General features: G+C 44.0%; 1 protein-coding gene across 4 annotated transcripts in view; it reads left to right on the forward strand.

The window, feature by feature from the left end:
* tab2 (TGF-beta activated kinase 1 (MAP3K7) binding protein 2) overlaps positions 1 to 19,031 on the forward strand; it is a 32,539-nt gene that overhangs the window by 11,308 nt on the left and 2,200 nt on the right. The window contains exons 2-6 of one of the 4 annotated variants that reach the window (XM_037449692.2): positions 9,475 to 9,671; positions 11,022 to 12,729; positions 15,848 to 16,008; positions 16,346 to 16,439; positions 17,115 to 17,210. In XM_037449692.2, the coding sequence (XP_037305589.2) occupies positions 9,570 to 9,671; positions 11,022 to 12,729; positions 15,848 to 16,008; positions 16,346 to 16,439; positions 17,115 to 17,210 (2,161 nt within the window). In that variant the 5' untranslated portion in view covers positions 9,475 to 9,569. The remainder of the gene's footprint in view (positions 1 to 9,474; positions 9,672 to 11,021; positions 12,730 to 15,847; positions 16,009 to 16,345; positions 16,440 to 17,114; positions 17,211 to 19,031) is intronic. The other 3 variants (XM_037449694.2, XM_037449693.2, XM_037449695.2) reach the window with 3 other exon arrangements.

Consider the following 19,031-nt stretch of genomic DNA (forward strand, 5'->3'; position numbering starts at 1 on the left):
CAGACACTAATTTCAGTGGGGTGGGGGTGCGCCCCGCTGTTATGATGGAAGGGGAAACCCTGCCGTGTGTCTCCCTTTACAGACATAACATCAACTACCCACAGTATAACCCACAGTACATGCGCAAGCGCACTAGACTACCGTATGTGACAGCATTCAAAAGTACAACAAATACAAATATGACAACCATAACCGGACCTAGCTAGCACGAAATATAGACAAGACAACAGATTGAAATATGAATGGTCCAAAAAATGCGAGTAAATAAAAATGTGTCTTTAGTCTTGCTAACTGCTTTACTGCTGCTGTTATTAGCGAGCTAATGGCAGCTTGATCAGCTGGATGACGAGTAAACCGCAGGAGGGTCCTCACGTTCCTCACGTCAAAACGGGACTTCGTGGTGCTCTCGTGCCATGTTACGTTGACTTGGCATGTTTTGCCATTGACACACTTTTTAGATTTATTCAATGTGAAATGATACCACACCTTGGACGACTTAACTCGAACAGATGTCTTTGCCTGCGTCATGTGACTCACCATTGCTGGCGCTGCTGGCTGCTCTTTCCTCTACGTCGGCTCGGCTCGTTTATTTGTTATTTTTGCTTTGCACACATCTCTGCAACGCATTGAGTGATGTAATTATCGCACAACGATGACTAAGTTAGTTGCCAACACGTAATGATCTGTTTTTATCGATTTCATTGATTCGTTGTTGCAGCCCAAGGTAAAAGCTTGTAAGTCTGACATGTCTGTTTGACATGTTTCTGATTGTTTACCAGTCACCAATCCATGATGACTTCTTTTCAATTTGAAGAGGGAAGAGGACAAGCTTAGCTCAGGGATATCCCTGGGTTAGCTGAGTCCAAGCCGCTCCCTTCCCCTATACCCTTTTCCTCTCCCTCTCTCTCTCTTCCATGGCACACTTTGGCCTCGCAAACTCGCTGGCCTGCCTCCGCTCCCGGTTAGAGATGTCGTAACAGTGCTGCGGTGGTATTCCTTAGGGGTATGTGCTGGTGTGTGTTTGGCTGCTGTCTGCACAGGGGCCTTGCACCCTGCAATACACACCTTTTTGGTGGCAGTTTACAGAAAACCCCCCTTTGTTTTCCCTCCTATCCTCTGCACGCACACAGCACTTCCTTGTATGGGCCAACCATGCATGAACTCATAAAATCTTGCCGTATAATGAAGGGGTGAATGATGGATTTATTGAGCATCTTGGCAACAAGTATGACTTCCGCTGATATATTGTGCAAACTGTTGATCAGTGCCAGTGACTCAAAAAGCACTCAGGCAGGTGGTGACATCTGACTTCCAGATCTCACTGTGCAGCTCCTATTTTGTTTTGGACGACAAATTCAACAGCCCCTGTAATCTCCTGACACGTTCGCATTTGTTGGCAATGCAAAGGACCACAACACCTTTATGATGCAAACTATTAAATCCTTCAACTAGTAACGCATTTTGATACATTATACTTAATGAAAAGGTTGACTGATTTAATGCGTGGTCGACGAGGTTCGTATGTTGTAATTGTAAGCGAGGATGGCTGTGTGTACATGTGATCAATTCCTGATATCAAAAAATGTAAATGACCCAATGAAATCCCCCTCATCCTCAAAAAATTCACAACCTACTTAAAATCTCATTCTCTTATTTAGATCGTTTGAGAAACTAATCCAAAGCAGTTCTGTCTTCAATAAACACCACATTCTGGTGCTGGTATTTCAAAACGTTAAAACCCTCAAAGGCCTAAAGGAACCAGGAGGACAACCAGCTACCCAAACAGTTGTTCACCGCTCGCTGGCCATCTCGCTCGCAACTGCCTGGCGAGTTAGCATGTTTGTGTGTTTTGTGACGGCTATGTTGCCACCAGAGGCAAGATCAGCGGCTCAACAAACTTTGCAATAAATTGTTTTCAGATCAAAACTTATGTTGGATATTCCAAAACCAAAAACTCTCCAAACAGCACACAGCTCCTCACTTGGGCACAAGTTGTGTTGGTGCATCTCTGGTCTTGCGTTCCTCCTGTATCGCTCTTTTCCATGTTTTCATGTAGCAACAGTCTCTTCTTGTGACAGCGAGCAAGCTGTACCCAGCATGCAGTTTGGTGGGCTAATTTAATAAATGTACAATTATTAGTCGCTTTGGATAAAAGCTAAATGACAGCTAAATGACATGTAATATATGTAATATAATGTAAATTAGTGTTGCATATTGTTTATGTGTCACAAGCTGTTGTGTTGTGGTGTTTTACCTTGTTGTGGGTTATTCCTTGTTATGTTATGCAACAAACTATTATATTGATAATAGATTAATCTGTTGATTATTATTTTTTGATTAATCAATGAATCTGATAAAACAACAGCATTAAACAGCTTTAATTTCTAATGCTATATTTAAAACAAAACTGCAGGTTGCTCCTTAAAAATGTATTTAAGTTAAGTATTTAAAAAAGTATTTAAATTAAAGAAAAATATAAATCTGAAAATGTAACTTAATTTAAGATTTGTTTTGACGTCAGAACTTTCTATACTACACTCAGTCGCACAAACTCTCACACTCGGACAACTTTGAATCACGCCCCCATGTTCACTTGAAGCTTATTCATTCAATTATTACCATCATTTGTAGTGCAAGTTACGTAAATGTATACAGCAAAAAAATAACCAATGTGAAATGGCATTTGTGAATGAATGCATTCGAGGCTTCTTAGTTAGCCGCGCTGGTTTAATGGATCACCGTGTGTCTCCCTTCACAGCAGGGGTGTCAAACTCACTTCAAGTTTGGGCCAGATACTGCCCACTTCGATTGAACGTGGGCCAGACCATTAAAATCACAGGGAGGGGTGGCGCTGACAATCCGGATGGTACGGCCGCGAGTTTGAGAAGTATGCCGCCCAGCATTTGTAATTGTTTTGACAATAGTAAATGTGGGTCAAATGGCTGCTCAATTACCCTACTGTGGGTAAAAAGGTGAGTGCTCAACAGATGCAGACGGGGCACGACTTAAATGTTTTCAAGAGGACTGGAATAAAACAGAATGGCATCTCAGCCAGCAGAGTTGTCACGTGACCTGGCTGCTATTTGTCTTTTGGTTGGCCTCAAGGTGGAGAATGATACTCCTAACAGCTGCAGGAAACATTTCCGGCTGAGTTTTTTTTCTTCTCCCGGGCCAAGCACACGTGACATCCAATGTCCAGAAACACACTGCAGCAGAGTGCATCACCACGTTGTGTAGGTATATTTTGGTGTAGGTATATTTTTAACCAATACAGGAATGGCCTCCGATGGATGAGAAAATAATCTCGGGCCAGGACTGAGTCTGTGAGGTGTAATTTGCTTTTGGGGCAAAATGGCTTTTTCCCCAAACGCCGCAAGCTGAAGTGATGGTGCCTTTTGAGCGAGGCAAAGTAGAAACTGAAGCCATATTGGTAATCAATCATAAGGAGCGTCATTCTAACATCAATGCTTTTCGATATATGTTACATATCTTTAGTTCATTTCGAAAAATTAAAATTACTAATACACTTTATACACTCTAAACTTCTATTCAAGTTAAAAGGTTTGAAACTGTCATTTGAAGCAAAGTATTTTATATTCTTTATATTTACAGAATTTTTTTTGTTATATTCTTTAAAAATTTTGCCGTGGCAATAAAATAACTTTAAAACTGCTTTAATGCCGTCATCCGTTTTGTGTGTGTGTGTAGGTGTTGACATTTCACACTCAGAAATGCAATAATTTTTGGTGCTCTGATATTCATTTTACATATAAATGAACGTCACCAACAGAATCTATCAAACGTGCCGTGTCCAGGTGTGGGAAGCCAGCTAACACCCTTAAAGTCTTTGCCACGGCCAAAGATCATGCTTCCAAAGCAAGCCATCACATTGCTAATTGCATTGCAAAACGTGGAAAGCCATTCACTGATGGGGAATATATAAAGGAGGCTTTCATCTGTAGCTCAGATGTTTTGTTTGATGGCTTACCAAACCAAGAGACAATAAAATCAAGAATAAAAAACATTCCCATATCTGCCAGAACAACTCATTGAAGAAATGGCAGAAAACGTAAGAGCGCAGCAGACCGGTGGTTTGGAAGAAGCTGGTATTTAGCGTTGCACTTGATGAGAGTGTGGATGTAAATGACATCACGTTTGGCAGTCATGGCAAGATACGGTGATGTGACTGTAAGAGAAACTCTGTTGCTTAAAGCCAATGCCTGGAACAACAAAAGGTGATGACACAGCCAGAGTCTTTCTGGAGCATTTTGAGGGGCGAGGGATTGACATTAGCACAGATGTTGCCCCCTCCATGGTCGGGAAACAGCGGGGAGCAGTCACATTAATCGAGGAACAAGTTGGTCACCCCATCATGAAACTTCACTGCATAATACACCAAGAAAATCTTTGTGCAAAAATGTCAAATTCAGATCTTAATGAGGTTATGGCTACAGTGGTGAAAGTTGTTAACTTCATAGTTAAGCGATCTGCTCTAACACACCGACTCGCTGCTCGAGGAAATGAACGGCGCACACAAAGATATCCCTCTCCACACAACGGTCCGGTGGCTAAGCTGCGGGAATGTTTTGATGCTATAAAGGCCTTCCTGGCTGAAAAAGGTCAAGACTATCCCGAACTGCAGGACGAGGAGTGGGTTGTGAAACGTATGTTTCTCACGGACATTACGGGACACCTCAACGTCCTTAATCTACACCTGCAAGGTGCAGGGCAAACCGTTATGGACATGTACGACACGCGGGCTGCTTTTGTTGGAAAGCTGACAGTTTTTTTCAAGCGACATTGCCGCCTCCACTTTGCACTACTTCAGACACTTAAGGGAGCTGTCCACGGAGCACAGAATATGCAAATACATCAGCGGACTTGAGTCAGAGTTTACAACACGATTTCGGGAATTTCAGAAGTATGGACCCATGTTCTCATTCTTGATTAAACCCGATCGCTTTGATGGACATGAACCTGGATATTAAACTTTGGATGTGAAGTCATCATTAAACTTAATGTTGACATGGCACACTAATAAACAATACATTTTGAAAGGGGCACTTCATATCAAAAAGGTTGCCGACCCCTGCTATACACACTCCGACGCACACACTTGGAAACACACCCCCATGTTCACGTGAAGCTTATTCATTAAAGTATTACCATTATTGTAGTGCAATCATGACTATACATTGTGTTTGCTTCATTTTGCAATTATCTTATCTAACATGCTAATGTAATAACTAATGTCTAATAACACCAAACTACAATTCTATCACTAAACATTATCACATGTATTATACTTTTTACTACTCGGTGTGCTCTACCGCTTAAATCCCCAACACCTGCCCAGGGAGTCGGTGTTGGGACTTGTCAGCTGGCAATTAATGTTTCCACAACGTAAGTAAAACCTGCTGCCGTGCTCTGCTGAGACTCATTGTTCATGCTCTCCGTTATTCTTTTTTTTGCTTTGCAGTCCAGTCACACCTTTTTTGTGGTAACTTTCTTGAAATAAACCGTACAGAAAAGAGTGGTTTTCGTGTTGCTATAGTTTCTATTTTAAGCACAGGCTATAGTACTGACATATAATGCCCTAAGGCAGGGAGGTGGGACCTTAGGAACAACTGTTGTGCAGAGGTGGAAGATTCTTGCTCAGCTTTCCTACTGACAACAGGGCATGCAGAGAGCTAGCTGTCTCTTATTCACTCTCAGCCAGGGTGCTTTGGGCATTTTTAAAAACCGTTTCAAGCTTTTGTGACTGCGATGGTGACTCATGGAGTAGAGAGTGTGTGCTGGGAATGGCAAGGATGGTTCGAATCCCGGGTGCCCCATGCGCCATGTCGAAGTGTCCCTGAGCAAGATACCCAACCCATAATTGCTCCCCGGGCAAAAATGTAAAAACCATGGGTTAAAAATGCAATGTAAGTCACGTTGGATAAAAGCGTCAGCTTAATGATATGTAATAATGTAAATTAACTTTGTTTACTGTGATGGTGGATAATGCGACAAGGATCATTTTAATGTTATATATCTATATATTCTGATATTTTCCTTATATTAATGTAAGGCCCATTTACAGTCAGCTAGACCCTGTGGAGTGTGTTTAGGGCGGGCTTACTGTGATGGACATGTCGCTGGCACTGTCGGAGCATCTATTCTCTACGTTGCTCCTCCAGATATGGTATCTCAGCTCATTAGTGGCAAAAAAACAACAAGCCGTAATCCATGATGTTCACATACTAAAAGCTGTCTTATCAATACTGATGTTTTAATGCAGATTTCAGCTGTCTCAAACTCATCCCAAATAATAATGATCTGTTGTTGACAAATCCCTGTAGTTATTCCAAAGTGCCATCGATATTTCATAGTTTTTGGGGAAGCCGCAACATTGTCGATTTTAAAAGTTCAGAAAAAACAAATGTTGCACAGGAAGTGCCTTCACTATTATCTTCAGACTGTCAGAAACAAAGTGTGTGATGCGAGAGCCCGAAGTGGGTTCATTCCACATACCTGTCATTCTTCTGAAGCAACCTTTTATTCCCACCTGTAGAGGAAAGTTTTTTTTTCTAGGCAAAGGAAGACAATCCTTAGTTTTATAGACGCATGTTGCAGATGATGCGTTCATTCTATAACATGATGATTAGGCCGGTGTGATTTGCAACCTTTTGGGGTTGGAAACTCTTTTTGAACGAATCGATGGCTACATATGACATGAGTCTTGAAGTTTTGATCAGTTCAACCAAAGAGTTATGTTGCCCACTCATAGTCGGAGTAGGACATAGTAGGATTAAAACAATCCAGTATTTCACATTATATAATCCAATAGTGGAGAAATTGATTGATTTCTTCTATTGTTCAAACCTGTTTACAGAGAGGTTCTTGACCCTTTTATTCTGTGCATTTTGCGTGTGGTTGTGGTGACTGCTGGTTAATGCGGCTGTGAGGATCCAAGACTGAAAGCACATATTTGCACTTTAGGGAGCTGCTGCTGCTCACTGAGCTCAGCGTTTTGTTTGCCTGCAACATGTTGTGTAGAAAAAGAGGATTGGCGGACCTGAAAGTGGGAGGGTGGTCAGAGTCGACTGGTGTCTGAGCCCAAGAAAACACACACACACAGACCCAAGCAAGCGGATAACCGCTTCAGCCACCTCTGAATAAATCCTGGCCCCAATTTTCCTTTTTCCTGCATTTCAACCGATACCTTTACACTTTACAGGGTGAAAAACAGTCCATTGACTGCACACAGAGCTCAAGGGAAGGGGCACTCCTCCGTGTTTGAGACCTCCCAGTTTCCCACCGTGTCTTGGGAGGTGTTGGTCGAGCTGGGGAGCCAGTGCCCTTGACTGCTTCCAATAAACCACCAGCTGCAGGCTGCGGTACTGAAGATTTCCTGCACACACATACACGTTTTCATCCAAAATACTTACGCATGCATTGGGCTGTCCCAATATCAAATATAACAATATGATGGCGTAATAATTATAAAAGAACAAATGTTTTATTTGTCCGAATATTTAGACATTAGAATCGGAATCTGAAAGAATATTTTCTAAATAAATTAGATGTCATTTAGCTGATGCTTTTATCCAAAGCAACTTACAATAAGTGCATTTCAACCATAAGGATACAAACCCAGAAGAACAAGAGAGTGCAATTCAGTCAAATACGCCGATTTGCTAGAGATAAGAGCTATTATAAGTACAATTGAAGTGCTACAATTTGTTTTGTGTTTTTTCTAGTCAAGGTATAGTCTGTGAAGTTGGGTCTTTAGTTTGCGATGTAAACTAAAGATGTAAAGACTCTCTGCGTACCTGGCGTAATCAGAGATGTCATTACACCATTTAGGAGCCAGCAAAGAGTTGTGATCTTGTTGAGTGTTTTGCTCTCAGTGAGGGAGGAACAAGCAGTTTGGCAGATGCAAAGCAGAGTGTGCGGGTCGGAATGTAGGGTTTGACTGTGTCCTGGACGTAGACTGGACCCAATCGATACACAGCATGGTACGTGAGTACTTTTGAAGTTTCCATCGGTGACACAATCGCAGTTTCTTTGGAGGCTTATTTTAGCTGGACTCGTGACATTAACGCTGTGGGTAACCGCTTTGATTCAGTGGTTTTTATGGCTTTTGTTGTGATGACTCGCAAAAGGTCCACAGTTGAGACCTGCTCTCCTCTGCAAAGTTTTTCCACCCAGGGCCTGATTCCTATGCTCCCTGGGAGGCATAGTATGACATGTGGTTATTAGAGCCATTAAAATGGCGTGCAATGTAAAACTAATTAATCCAAACGTAAGAGTGTAGTAAAATTATTTTAAAGCTATGAGTAACTCTGGGGAACATGAAGATGGAATGGCAACCACAAGCTAATTAATATTTTCCTCAAAAAATCCCGAATTATATGGATCAATTGGTTGATCCATACTGGTTAACGAGGATCCATTGGAGGGAAAGTCTGGTGCCAGCAGCCGCGGTAATTCCAGCTCCAACAGCGTTGGTATTGCTGTTTACTTGAAAAAGCAATACCGTGATATACCGGAATACCGTCAGAATGTTTCTTAATACCGTAATATGGATTTTTGGCCATACCGTGCAGGCATAGTTAGACACACAAGCAGACTCAAACACTCCCAAAACAGATGAAAATGAAGTAAATAAAACACAAGCATAAATACAATAGCATCATCCATGTTAACACTGCAATAATGCATGCAATAACTGCATTTGTTATGAACATTGTAATTTTTCCGATCAAAAGTTTTTTTCCTATCTGAAGGGGTATGTGGGCGCAATGAGACATGGCAAAATGACTAGGTTGTCAAAAGTAAGCCTTTTCACCTGCAATTAAGGTATTGTTATGCTGGCAATGTTCCTGTATTAGCTCTAATGAAAACACATGAGAGCTTTTTATAGGGCTATAAAGGGAAACTTTTTCCAAAGTAAAATGTATTTGTCTTTCTTCTAAACAAGTACCCCGATCTCAGAGCGAGTTCCACTGTGTGTGCAGAACGTTTGATGATAAGGCCCTTTTGGGAAAGCCTTTGCTCTGGTTGGTTCTGGGATGAATAATGTCCCCCCTCCACTACTGGAAAAGGCTGTTTTCAGTAGACAGTCAGAAGTGGTTTCCTCCTGCTGCTACTCTTTTACTAAGGAGCTCTGTGTGGAGGAGGGCTTCTGAAATGAATGCTGTGTATTCTCGTGAACCTTTGTTTTGAAAGCTCCCCCAGCCATAATGAAATCAACAACCTCAAATGTCTGTCGGGTGTCTTGAAGAGCGAGCGGTCTTGCAGCAGACCACGTTGGCTCCTGCAACTTTTTTTAGGAGTAACAAAACAGACTTCTCTAGCTCGTATTACTCTGTGAAGATTCCCCTTCCACTAGAGGAAAAATTATATTCTGCGTATGTTGGATTTGCAAATGGAGCAAAATTTCTCATCAGATGCCCCCACCCTCCTTTTTACTTCTTTGTTTAAATTTAGAAGATGTTCAAGATGAAGGCGGTTTGCTGCCACAACTGATGCCCCAGCCCCAGGGCGCCGAACAAAACGAGCAGTCCTGACCTGGTAACACACGAATGGCCCAGGGAAGCCACCAGATTGACATTCAGGTTTTGCATGACCTGCGCCAGAAGTTCCCAGAAGTCCCAGAGGGTGTTGTCTCCCAGTGTGTTTTGCAGGTGGGCAGGTTTAAACATCTTAACCCCAGAGTATGGAATTAAATCTGTGTCATCGGGTTTTGAAAGAAAAAGGTGATTGAATTTCTAGCACTGAATATTTATGCATTGAAATTATGTATCTGAATGTTTTTCAACCTTTTAAAATACTGCAAATAATTCAACGTTAAAATATTCAACTGCAAAAATTTCAACCACAACATCCGGGACCTCAAGGAAGAGCAATCGATTCTAGATTCAAGATCAGGAGCGTCAAGCTAAAGGAGCGAGCACCCAATACAACTTGCAGCATGGTGACCGGATTGTAGCCATGTCCAATAATGGGCAACGTTAATATTCTATTCTTCTATTCTATAACGTTGAATTATTTGCGGTTGAATTTTTTGCAGTATTTTTACGTTGAAAAACATTCAGATACATAATATCAATGCATAAATATTCAGTGCTAGAAATTCAATCACCTTTTTCTTTCAAAACCCGATGAGACAGCTTTACTTCCATACCAGAGGTGCATATGTATAGACGGTACTATTTAGAAGCTACCACATTGTAAACAGAATATTTTGCTAGAATATGCCACACCATCGGGATCAGAACATTATAAACGGTTTTCAATCTTAAAAGAAAATGTGAAACATTGATTATTGAAAGTGTTGCCAATGTTATCGATTCGTTGTGTCACATGATTACTACGCCACTCAAAGAGATGCACGTGGAGCAAAAAATAAATAATTGATTGCAGAATATGCTAAATTAAAATGACATGTCACGGAAGCTCCACGGTGTCCCGTTTTTAGGTAACGCAACGTGTCTCATGCGGCTCTTCTGCTACTCGTCATCCAGCTGAAAAAAAGTTGGAATTAGCTCGTTAATAGCCGGCGTAAAGCAGGCAAGACACAAACAATCTGTTATAGGACAAAGCACACAATATATTTACACATATCGGTTATTGTTGACAAATATATTCTTTGTGTTCTTAGCATGTAGCCTCCCCAGGCCGGGAAACGTTAGACAGACTAATACACCCCCCACAATTTTCAGTTCTGTTTTAGAGTAAAGGGTTGGAAATAAATCATTTTTAATGCTGTCTTTTTATCCGGTTAATTGATTAACATAAAAAATTATGTATTTATGTGATGAAAAAAAATTGGTTCACAGCCTTTTGGACCAGCTGTTGTAAGCCAACCACAAAAGGCCCCTTTTCTGCCAATATGGATCATTAAGGATCATAAGCGAGGTGGAATGTTTTTATTTCATAGTAAACTTCAATGATTTAAAAACAGGGCTGAATCTTTTTAGGATTCTCATCTGAAACACTGACATTGCATGATTTGCTTTCTTTCTCTCCTTCAGAACAACAACAATCTAGACGCCTGCTGTGAATACTTGGCAAAGGTCAGTCCGGGCTACCTGTACAGCGAAGAAGGAAACCTCAGCTTCTCCGACGACCCCGGCTTCGTCAGGCTTCGCAATCACATGACCCAGCTGAACCTGGGCTTGCAATCTCAGAATGTGCACGTGGCCCCGGCCCGGGACGGCCCGAGAATGAACGGCAGTCAAACTCTGGCCCACAGCCTGAGTGACGGGCCCCTTCAGAAAGGCCAGGCCCCAAACAGTGACTTCTTTCCGCCAGAGCCCCAGTCCGCACCAGTGCAGGTTCCAGCCAGCATAAATGTGTTTGGTGGCATGGAGCCCACACAAAAGCCGCAGCCTCCGCAGCACCTCGGGCTCTACCCTCTTGGGGTCAAAGGATCGAACATGGGTGTCCAGCAGGCCCCGCGCTTCAACCCCATCACCGTGACGCTAGCGCCCCACATTCAGACGGGCCGCAATACACCCACCTCTTTGCACATACATGGCGGTCCACAAACAGCCCTCGGCAGTCCACAGGGTAACTCCATCTACATCAGGCCCTACGTCAGCCAGTGTGGTACGACCCGGCAGAACCACCACCAGCAGCAGCTGCAGGGGAGCCGGGCCCAGTACAGCCCCACCTCCCAGCCGCAGCAGCAGATCTACCAGATCTCACACCAGTCTCCCTGGTCTGGCCCCCAGCACGCCGCCTCCTCGCATACCTCACAGCACCAGATGCAGGGCCACCAGACCTCTCACGTCTACATGCCGATCAGCTCTCCCACCAATCCCCAGGCGCCCTCCCTCCTCCCCACCGGAGGCCAGGCCTCGTCCTCCGGCGTCTCTTCGTGCTCCTCCACCACCTCCTCCACCTCCTCAATTATGCCCACCTCGATGCCAACCATCAGCCAGTACAACATTCAGAACATCTCCACCGGCCCGCGGAAGAATCAGATCGAGATCAAACTTGAATCTCCTCAGAGGAGCAACTCCACGACTGCCGTGCTGCGGACAAGCAGCGGGTCCCGGTCCTCCTCCACGTCCTCCTCCTGCCCTTCCTCCTCCTCCTCCTCGTCCACTTCCTGTTCAGCCGGGGTTACCACCGTCCCCACCGCTCCTCTCTCCATCGGAGGCCCGGGCCTGAGTCGCAGCCAGCCCACTGTTTACATCTCTGCCAGTCCGCCGGCCGCTGCTACAGCCCCCTCCGAGGAAGCTGTCGCGGCCTCAGCCGGCTCCCGCTCTCAGCCCAAGTTTTACATTTCTGCCAACGCCTCCAGCGACGACAGTGGGGGTAGGAACCCTCCCACAGTCTACATCTCAGCCAACCCTCCGTTGCAGGGGCCCTCGGGTTCCAGGAACATGGGGGGCCAGGTGAGCATGGGCCCCGCGTACATCCACCACCATCCACCAAAGTCCCGTCCCTCTCTGGGAGTGGGAGGCACGGCTTCATCCCCGCGCGTGGTGGTGACACAGCCCAACACCAAATATACTTTTAAGATCACCGTGTCCCCCAATAAGCCCCCTGCGGTGTCCCCCGGAGTCGTGTCCCCTACGTTTGAGCCCAACAACCTCCTCAGCCTACCCTCAGACCACCACTTTGTGGAGCCCGACCCCCTCCATCTGTCTGACCCGCTGTCGGCACACAGGGAGAAGCAGATTGAGCCGCGAAGACTCAGCATGGGCTCCGACGACGCGGCGTACACACAAGGTGAGCGCCGTTCCCAGTCCTCACGCCACAAGAGCAACATCTAGAAATGAAAACACCACTATGCAGTGAGGGAGAGTGGCGCAAGATTGATTCCTCCTAGTCTTGTCGGTAGGGTGGTGGTGGTGGTGGTATCTGGAGCTCGCTCCGCCATTTTTTCAAATTGACACTCCACAAAGAGACCCACCCTCCTCCCACTGATTGTTTTGTTTCAGTTTCACGGCCAATCAAACCCACGATTGCATTACCAAAACGGGCAGAATAGGAGTCTTCACAGAATTCGGGTGGGATTATTTGCATGAGATGCTGCATTGAAGACAACTCTGAAAATATAGGACAAACCTCCTCCCGTATTGATTCAAACGGACCCGGTGCCTGAGACGATTATAAAACTTACTTCGACACTCCGTCCAACGATAGCTTACCACTTGTGTAGCTACAGTAGCTAGCTAGCCATCTGCCTTCTATTATATTTATTTAAGTCAGTGTTTCCCCTCCGTTATTGAAGTGTGCACGTTTTTTCACAACGGCACTATCGGACATAGCGTCCGCAACGACCAGCCCCCCCACCAAGTATTAAATGAAGGATGAAGCCACGCTTCATCCTTCGGCGTTGTTTCTCATTAAGCCACATTGAGCTGCAGACAGTGACTCCATTTCCTTACGCCAATGACGGAAGATAGTTTGATTATTTTCGTCTTCATTTTACGCAGCTAACTAAATATGGACATAATAAATTCTGTCACACGGTAGATAAGCAATATGCTCTCATGCAGTTCTTCTGTGTAGCACCTGCTGCAATCATAATGTCAATAAATCAAGACACAAAGTAGTCAATCCAACATAATTGCTTTTCAATATATATATTAAGCATCTTTTGTTCCTGCACAATGAGTATAAATCCAAAATCAAATAAATAATATTCCCCAAATTCCAATGAACACTTAATAGTTTTCCCCCTCGGTAAAAGCTTTAAGTAGAAGTATCTGTTTAGGCACCGTTTAGGGACAGTTATCAGTACAAAACAAATGATACAGTCCCTAGAAAAGCCCAGCTTTTAGACCTCAGTATCTAGTTTCTATGTTTTTTGTTTTTTAATTACAAGCAATGGGTTAGATGCTTTTTCCATTACTTTCCGCCAAGAAGGGAATTTTACTACAAAGTTTATGGTGTGATTTAATCTCTCTACATCACTGCCTGTGGAGTATTTCTCTAGCCAAGCACTGTGTACCCGCTGTAGAAAACAGGGCTCTTCATCTCTGCAATGTAGACAAAGGTTAAGGTGACTTGCTGGGTGAGGGCCGGCGTGATGGCGTCCTCCGCGCTGAACTTACACGACCCCACTGTGACAGGCGGATTCTGCAGTGTGAGTCAAACGTGTCGGAGCCCACTGCCGTTTCCTTTTTTGGGCTTTTGACTGCATCATGCGTGGCCTTGACTGCCACCCAGGGAGAGATGGGGGGGGGGGGGGGTGCCGGTGGCATCACACATCGATCCTCATCAGCCCGCTTTGACCCATGACTTTATCTGCTTTGGATTGGAAAAATACTTCTTAACTACCTGGTTGAAAGAAACACTCACACACACTTATCTGTCACCACTTTAACTGGCCATTAAATAGGATTCGCTGATGTAAACGTGCACCGTTCACACCTGGTCAGTAGATGTGATTGTTTGGCAAAAGAATAACTACTAAAGTGAGATAATATTGAGGAACCGTTTCCGGTAAAGTGGAGGCACTTGCTGGAGCATAAAGGTGTGGACACACATTGACTGTGAGAAGCAATTTCACTACAGCCTGTTCAATATTGAACAAAAAAATGCTTTTTGTCCTGGGAAAATAAAAAAATACTCGAGTTTCCCTTCAATCCAATTTGATGAATCAAATACAACCTGGTGGCATAAGACATTACCCTTCTGTGTTTGTTATTGTGGGGGCAAGTAACTTCACCCAGCCAGACAAATTCTAATGAGTTTTAACAAAAGGTTGTACAGTCAGCTGTGTACCTGATCATTCATGCGAATCGTTGCATAATAATGTGACTGCCTCCCCAAATTCCCGCATCTCAAAAAAATGGCTTTTTAATTATTCCTGCTGCTCCCATTCAGTCTAATCAGCTTTGACTGTGCTGTAATCCTCAAAGGGGGATTTTTGTTTATATTTGTTGTGGGATTATTGCACCAACATTTATATATATATATATATATATATATATATTATTGCAATTTTCAGACCATTTTATGCCACTGACAATATGATAGTAATACAAGTAGGCTCTTTCAAAACAGTTTTATTCATCAGAATAGTTAGACATTAGAATCAGAATATGAAAAACATACAAACAAAAAAATATTAAGTGCAGCGGAAAAGCGCTCCGTGGCTGCAGGGAGAGAGGCGCGGCCCCGTCCCGCTAACAATCGGCCAGCCCAGGAGGAACACAGGGCGGGGGTCCGGGGACGTCGCCCTGTGTTCCTCTCGGAGAGGCGAACGAGCAGTCCGTAGGAACTGCCACTAGTTCAGGTTGAAAGACTGGGCGGATGGTTCTTGTTAAAGGTGAGATTTTAGCTTAGTTGTGTTGCCTGTTGTCATTGCCACTGTTTTTAAACACACTGGCTTGTTCACATTGATAGGCTCTCCTTTCTCATTCGGCTTAAAGCAAAAAATGTTCCCAAACTGAAGCCGAACATTGTGCCTTCGAAATCAAGTCCATTGGGACTTGTTTATCTTCGCGGGTTCGACTGTAGTTGTTACGAAAAAGAACCCTTTAACATGGTGGGTTCACTGCCGTGTCTATATGTCTGTATATGTGTGTGCGTGCTGCCTAAGCCCCGCCTCCGCAGGAAAAAGAACAGAGGCAGCACGATCAATTTTAATGTTGGTGACGTTCATTTATATGTAAAATGAATATCGCAGCACCAAAAATTATTTCACGCATTATTGTCAATTTAGTGCATATTGTGACAGGCCTAAGGGACGGTTCTCCTAATTTTTTATATCCTCTTATGATAACAGGTTTCCATGTATGTCTTTTTAGAATCTGTTGAAAGTATGCATGTAGCGAAAAGGTGACAACAAGTGACTTCTGTGTGTGTGTGTGTGTGTGTGTGTTGTGCTTTGCAGCGTTGTTGGTCCATCAGAAGGCCCGCATGGAGAGGTTGTGGCATGAGCTGGAGCTGAAGAAGAAGAAGCTGGAGAAGCTAAAAGAGGAGGTCAATGAGATGGAGAACGACCTGACCAGGAGACGGCTGGAGAGATCCAACTCGGCCTCCCAAATCCCTTCTGTAAGCTTCATGCAGATATTCACAGATGTACATTTGATTATCTGTTGCTTTCATTGGAAAAAGATGGATACATGAAGACAGGAAACTGCATTAAATTCCCCCCCCGCTGATGGAGAAAGTTCAAAAGGATCCGTAAAAAGAACACGCCTCTGTATTTATTGCCAGCACAGCGTCAAGTTGAAGTTGGAGTCAAGAGAGGGTTCGAGGGGTGGGCGGGTGGTGCTCCCTGCTCCCGTGTCGCTTACTGAGGCCGGCCAGCTCTTCAGCGGCTCCCCTTGGGAGTGTGTGTGATGGTTCACCTGCTGATTCCTCCCCCCCACTCTTGTTGCTTTTCCAGATTGAGGAAATGAAGCAGCTGCGGTGCAGAAACCGGGTACTGCAGATCGACATTGACTGCCTCACCAAAGAAATTGATCTTCTTCAAACTCGAGGTAAACTTCTCCCTCGGGTCAACAGTCATCAGTGTTTAGCCTTGAACTGGCGCTCAGCTCCTTGTTCCTGTCAGGGTTGAATCATAATAGCGTTAACAATGGGTCAGTGAGTGAGGGCGACCGCAGTGTGATCCAGGGTCCACAGCTGCTCTTGATCTCCTTTTACAACAGAGTTAGATTAAGTACCAAAAGTCAGCCACAATATTAGCCCCATGGTGAGATGAATAAATCCCACCATTTTGACAGTAAGTGAGCCGGGAGGCACAATTGAGCAATATTATTAGTGTAAAGTAAAAGCAAGTAGCATGAATCATTTGTCTTGTTTAATTTGTCTTTGTTTGACTATTTGTTTTGGGGGTTGGATAGGGGAGACACAACTAGTGAGGGATGGAGGTGGATAGAAAGCGGAAGTGATATTTCTTAGTGTACACTAACTTGTGAATGCGCTTTAAACTTCCTACTATCTGTATGTTCAGAACAGTATGTCTCAAAGACACAAACACACTTCACAGCGAAGGCCATCCATCCATGATTAAGACTTACGGCTTTAGACGCTCACTTTAATGTCCTGCTCATTAGTAGTTGTGTTAGGTTGGAGTGTGTGTACGTGCTTACTGAGTGCACAGCTCTAAGACAAATGTCAATCCACTTTTCTCCCCTTCGATTTCTTTACAGGACCACACTTAAATCTTAGTGCAATCCATAACTTTTATGACAACATGGGATTCCTTGGTCCTCTCCCACCCAAACCCAAAGGTACTTTATCTATCGGTAAGTTTAGAGGAGGTTGCTTTGTTGTGCACAAGCCACTATAATAATCCTGTTTATATATATTTCTTCTATGTGTTACCATTTGTAATATCCAATTTTCATTCTTTCATTAATAGACCTATTTCACAACTATTTGTTACCGAAAATACGCAATCGTTGTGGTAATCTTCTTCCTGTCTGGTTAGGGCAACGGTAAACAAATGGCGCAAGCAAAGAGATATTATAGCGTACCGGGCTGTTATTGTTATTCCCAAAAGCAGCCAAATCTGTAGTTTCATTCCTTTCCTGTGGATGCTGATGTTTGATGAAAATGCATTCAGGCTATCCGGTGGAATGAAGGACCAAACTTTAGCATTAAAAAGGGAGCACTCGTATATCTATGGGAACACTTGTGTCTGCAGCAGACCCTTTACCTCAGCCGACTACGTTTTAGGGATCACTGTTTGCCGCTTGAAACCAGAGGCTGTCCCTCGCTCAGGGGTGTCAAACTCATTTAAGGGTTTGGCCAGATACTGCCCGCTTTAAGTGAACGCGCCCCACTGCCCATCGGCAAACGGCTGACTGGGGGCGGGGGCGCTGGCGATCCGACCACCGAACAGTACGGCCGACGGTCCGCTGACGGCGGGCAGCCGGACACCGGACGCCCTCGCCACGAGTTCCCAGCCCTTCTCCATGGAACCATTTCACCGCTAAAATGAAAAGGGAGCCTGTGTTTGAGCTTAGCCAAAAACGGCAGCTGTTGACTCGGCTTTAACAATATTGTCGCTACACACAAGACGTTCACTTGGACAACCATACAGAACAAATTGATACCACAATGCTTCATTAAAAGGACTATAATGCTTTAGTGAGGTATTCTATATCCTCTACACACATCATGTCGAAGTGGACACGCTAATGATTTGTCATTCTAGTTAGCAGATCAGTAGCTAACAGTTAGCCTGATCGCTCTCACTTGAGTAATCTTGGTACTGATGGACGAATTCCTCATGAAAAATGGGTACCATTTATTTATTTTGTTCTTTTTTTGAGTTTTCCTCCACCAGTCTGGTAACATCAGCAAATGTAATTGTAGGGAAATCTGTGAGCGAAGTTGTGAAGACTCTCCTGATGTGTTGACGCGTCACAGGAAGTCTACTTCCACATTGATTACACATTTCCGTTTTTTGTGAAAAAGGTCTATATATTTCTAGCATGTCGTTGTTTCTTTCACACTGTACTTATACAGACGTAGATATAATGTGACCTGAGCTCATGATGGAACCCTCCACTTCCATTTGGTTGTTATCCCTGTCCTCTCTCCTTTCTCATCCTTACTTCCTTTACCATCACTCATGTGTTTGTCTTCAACGAGCTCCCCAATCCTTACTTGTCATCAGAGCAGGGCCCTGTAGTATGAAGCGAGGTCGACACTATCAGGGTGTCTGGTTAGCGGGTTATAGGGTGTAAATGTCAGGCTGTCAGTTAGCCACGTTAGGTTAGGTGCATGACGAGAACAAACAAACGGTACACAGAAAATGTGCTTTCTGAAAAATGTATATTTGCTCCAAATTAGTTAGATTCAGATCCCACAATCCTCCGGATTTATAGTCTAAAAATAATTCTGCATGTCTCTGTTAACCGTACTGCTTTTTGTCCCGATTGTGTGATCAACTTCATTGTGCCTTATCATTTCACGCTCCGCCCGCAGAGCTTTGATTGGTCAGTGAGCGGTACTAATGAGCGGTTTCACTAATTGATAGAACACAACAGGTTAGTGAGAAGGGAAAGCGTGCTCCGTAATATAGGCCCCTGGTGGAGAATTCTTTTTCAGTAACAGGA

Source organism: Pungitius pungitius, chromosome 20 (assembly GCF_949316345.1).
Source record: "Pungitius pungitius chromosome 20, fPunPun2.1, whole genome shotgun sequence".
Classification (NCBI taxonomy): domain Eukaryota; kingdom Metazoa; phylum Chordata; class Actinopteri; order Perciformes; family Gasterosteidae; genus Pungitius; species Pungitius pungitius.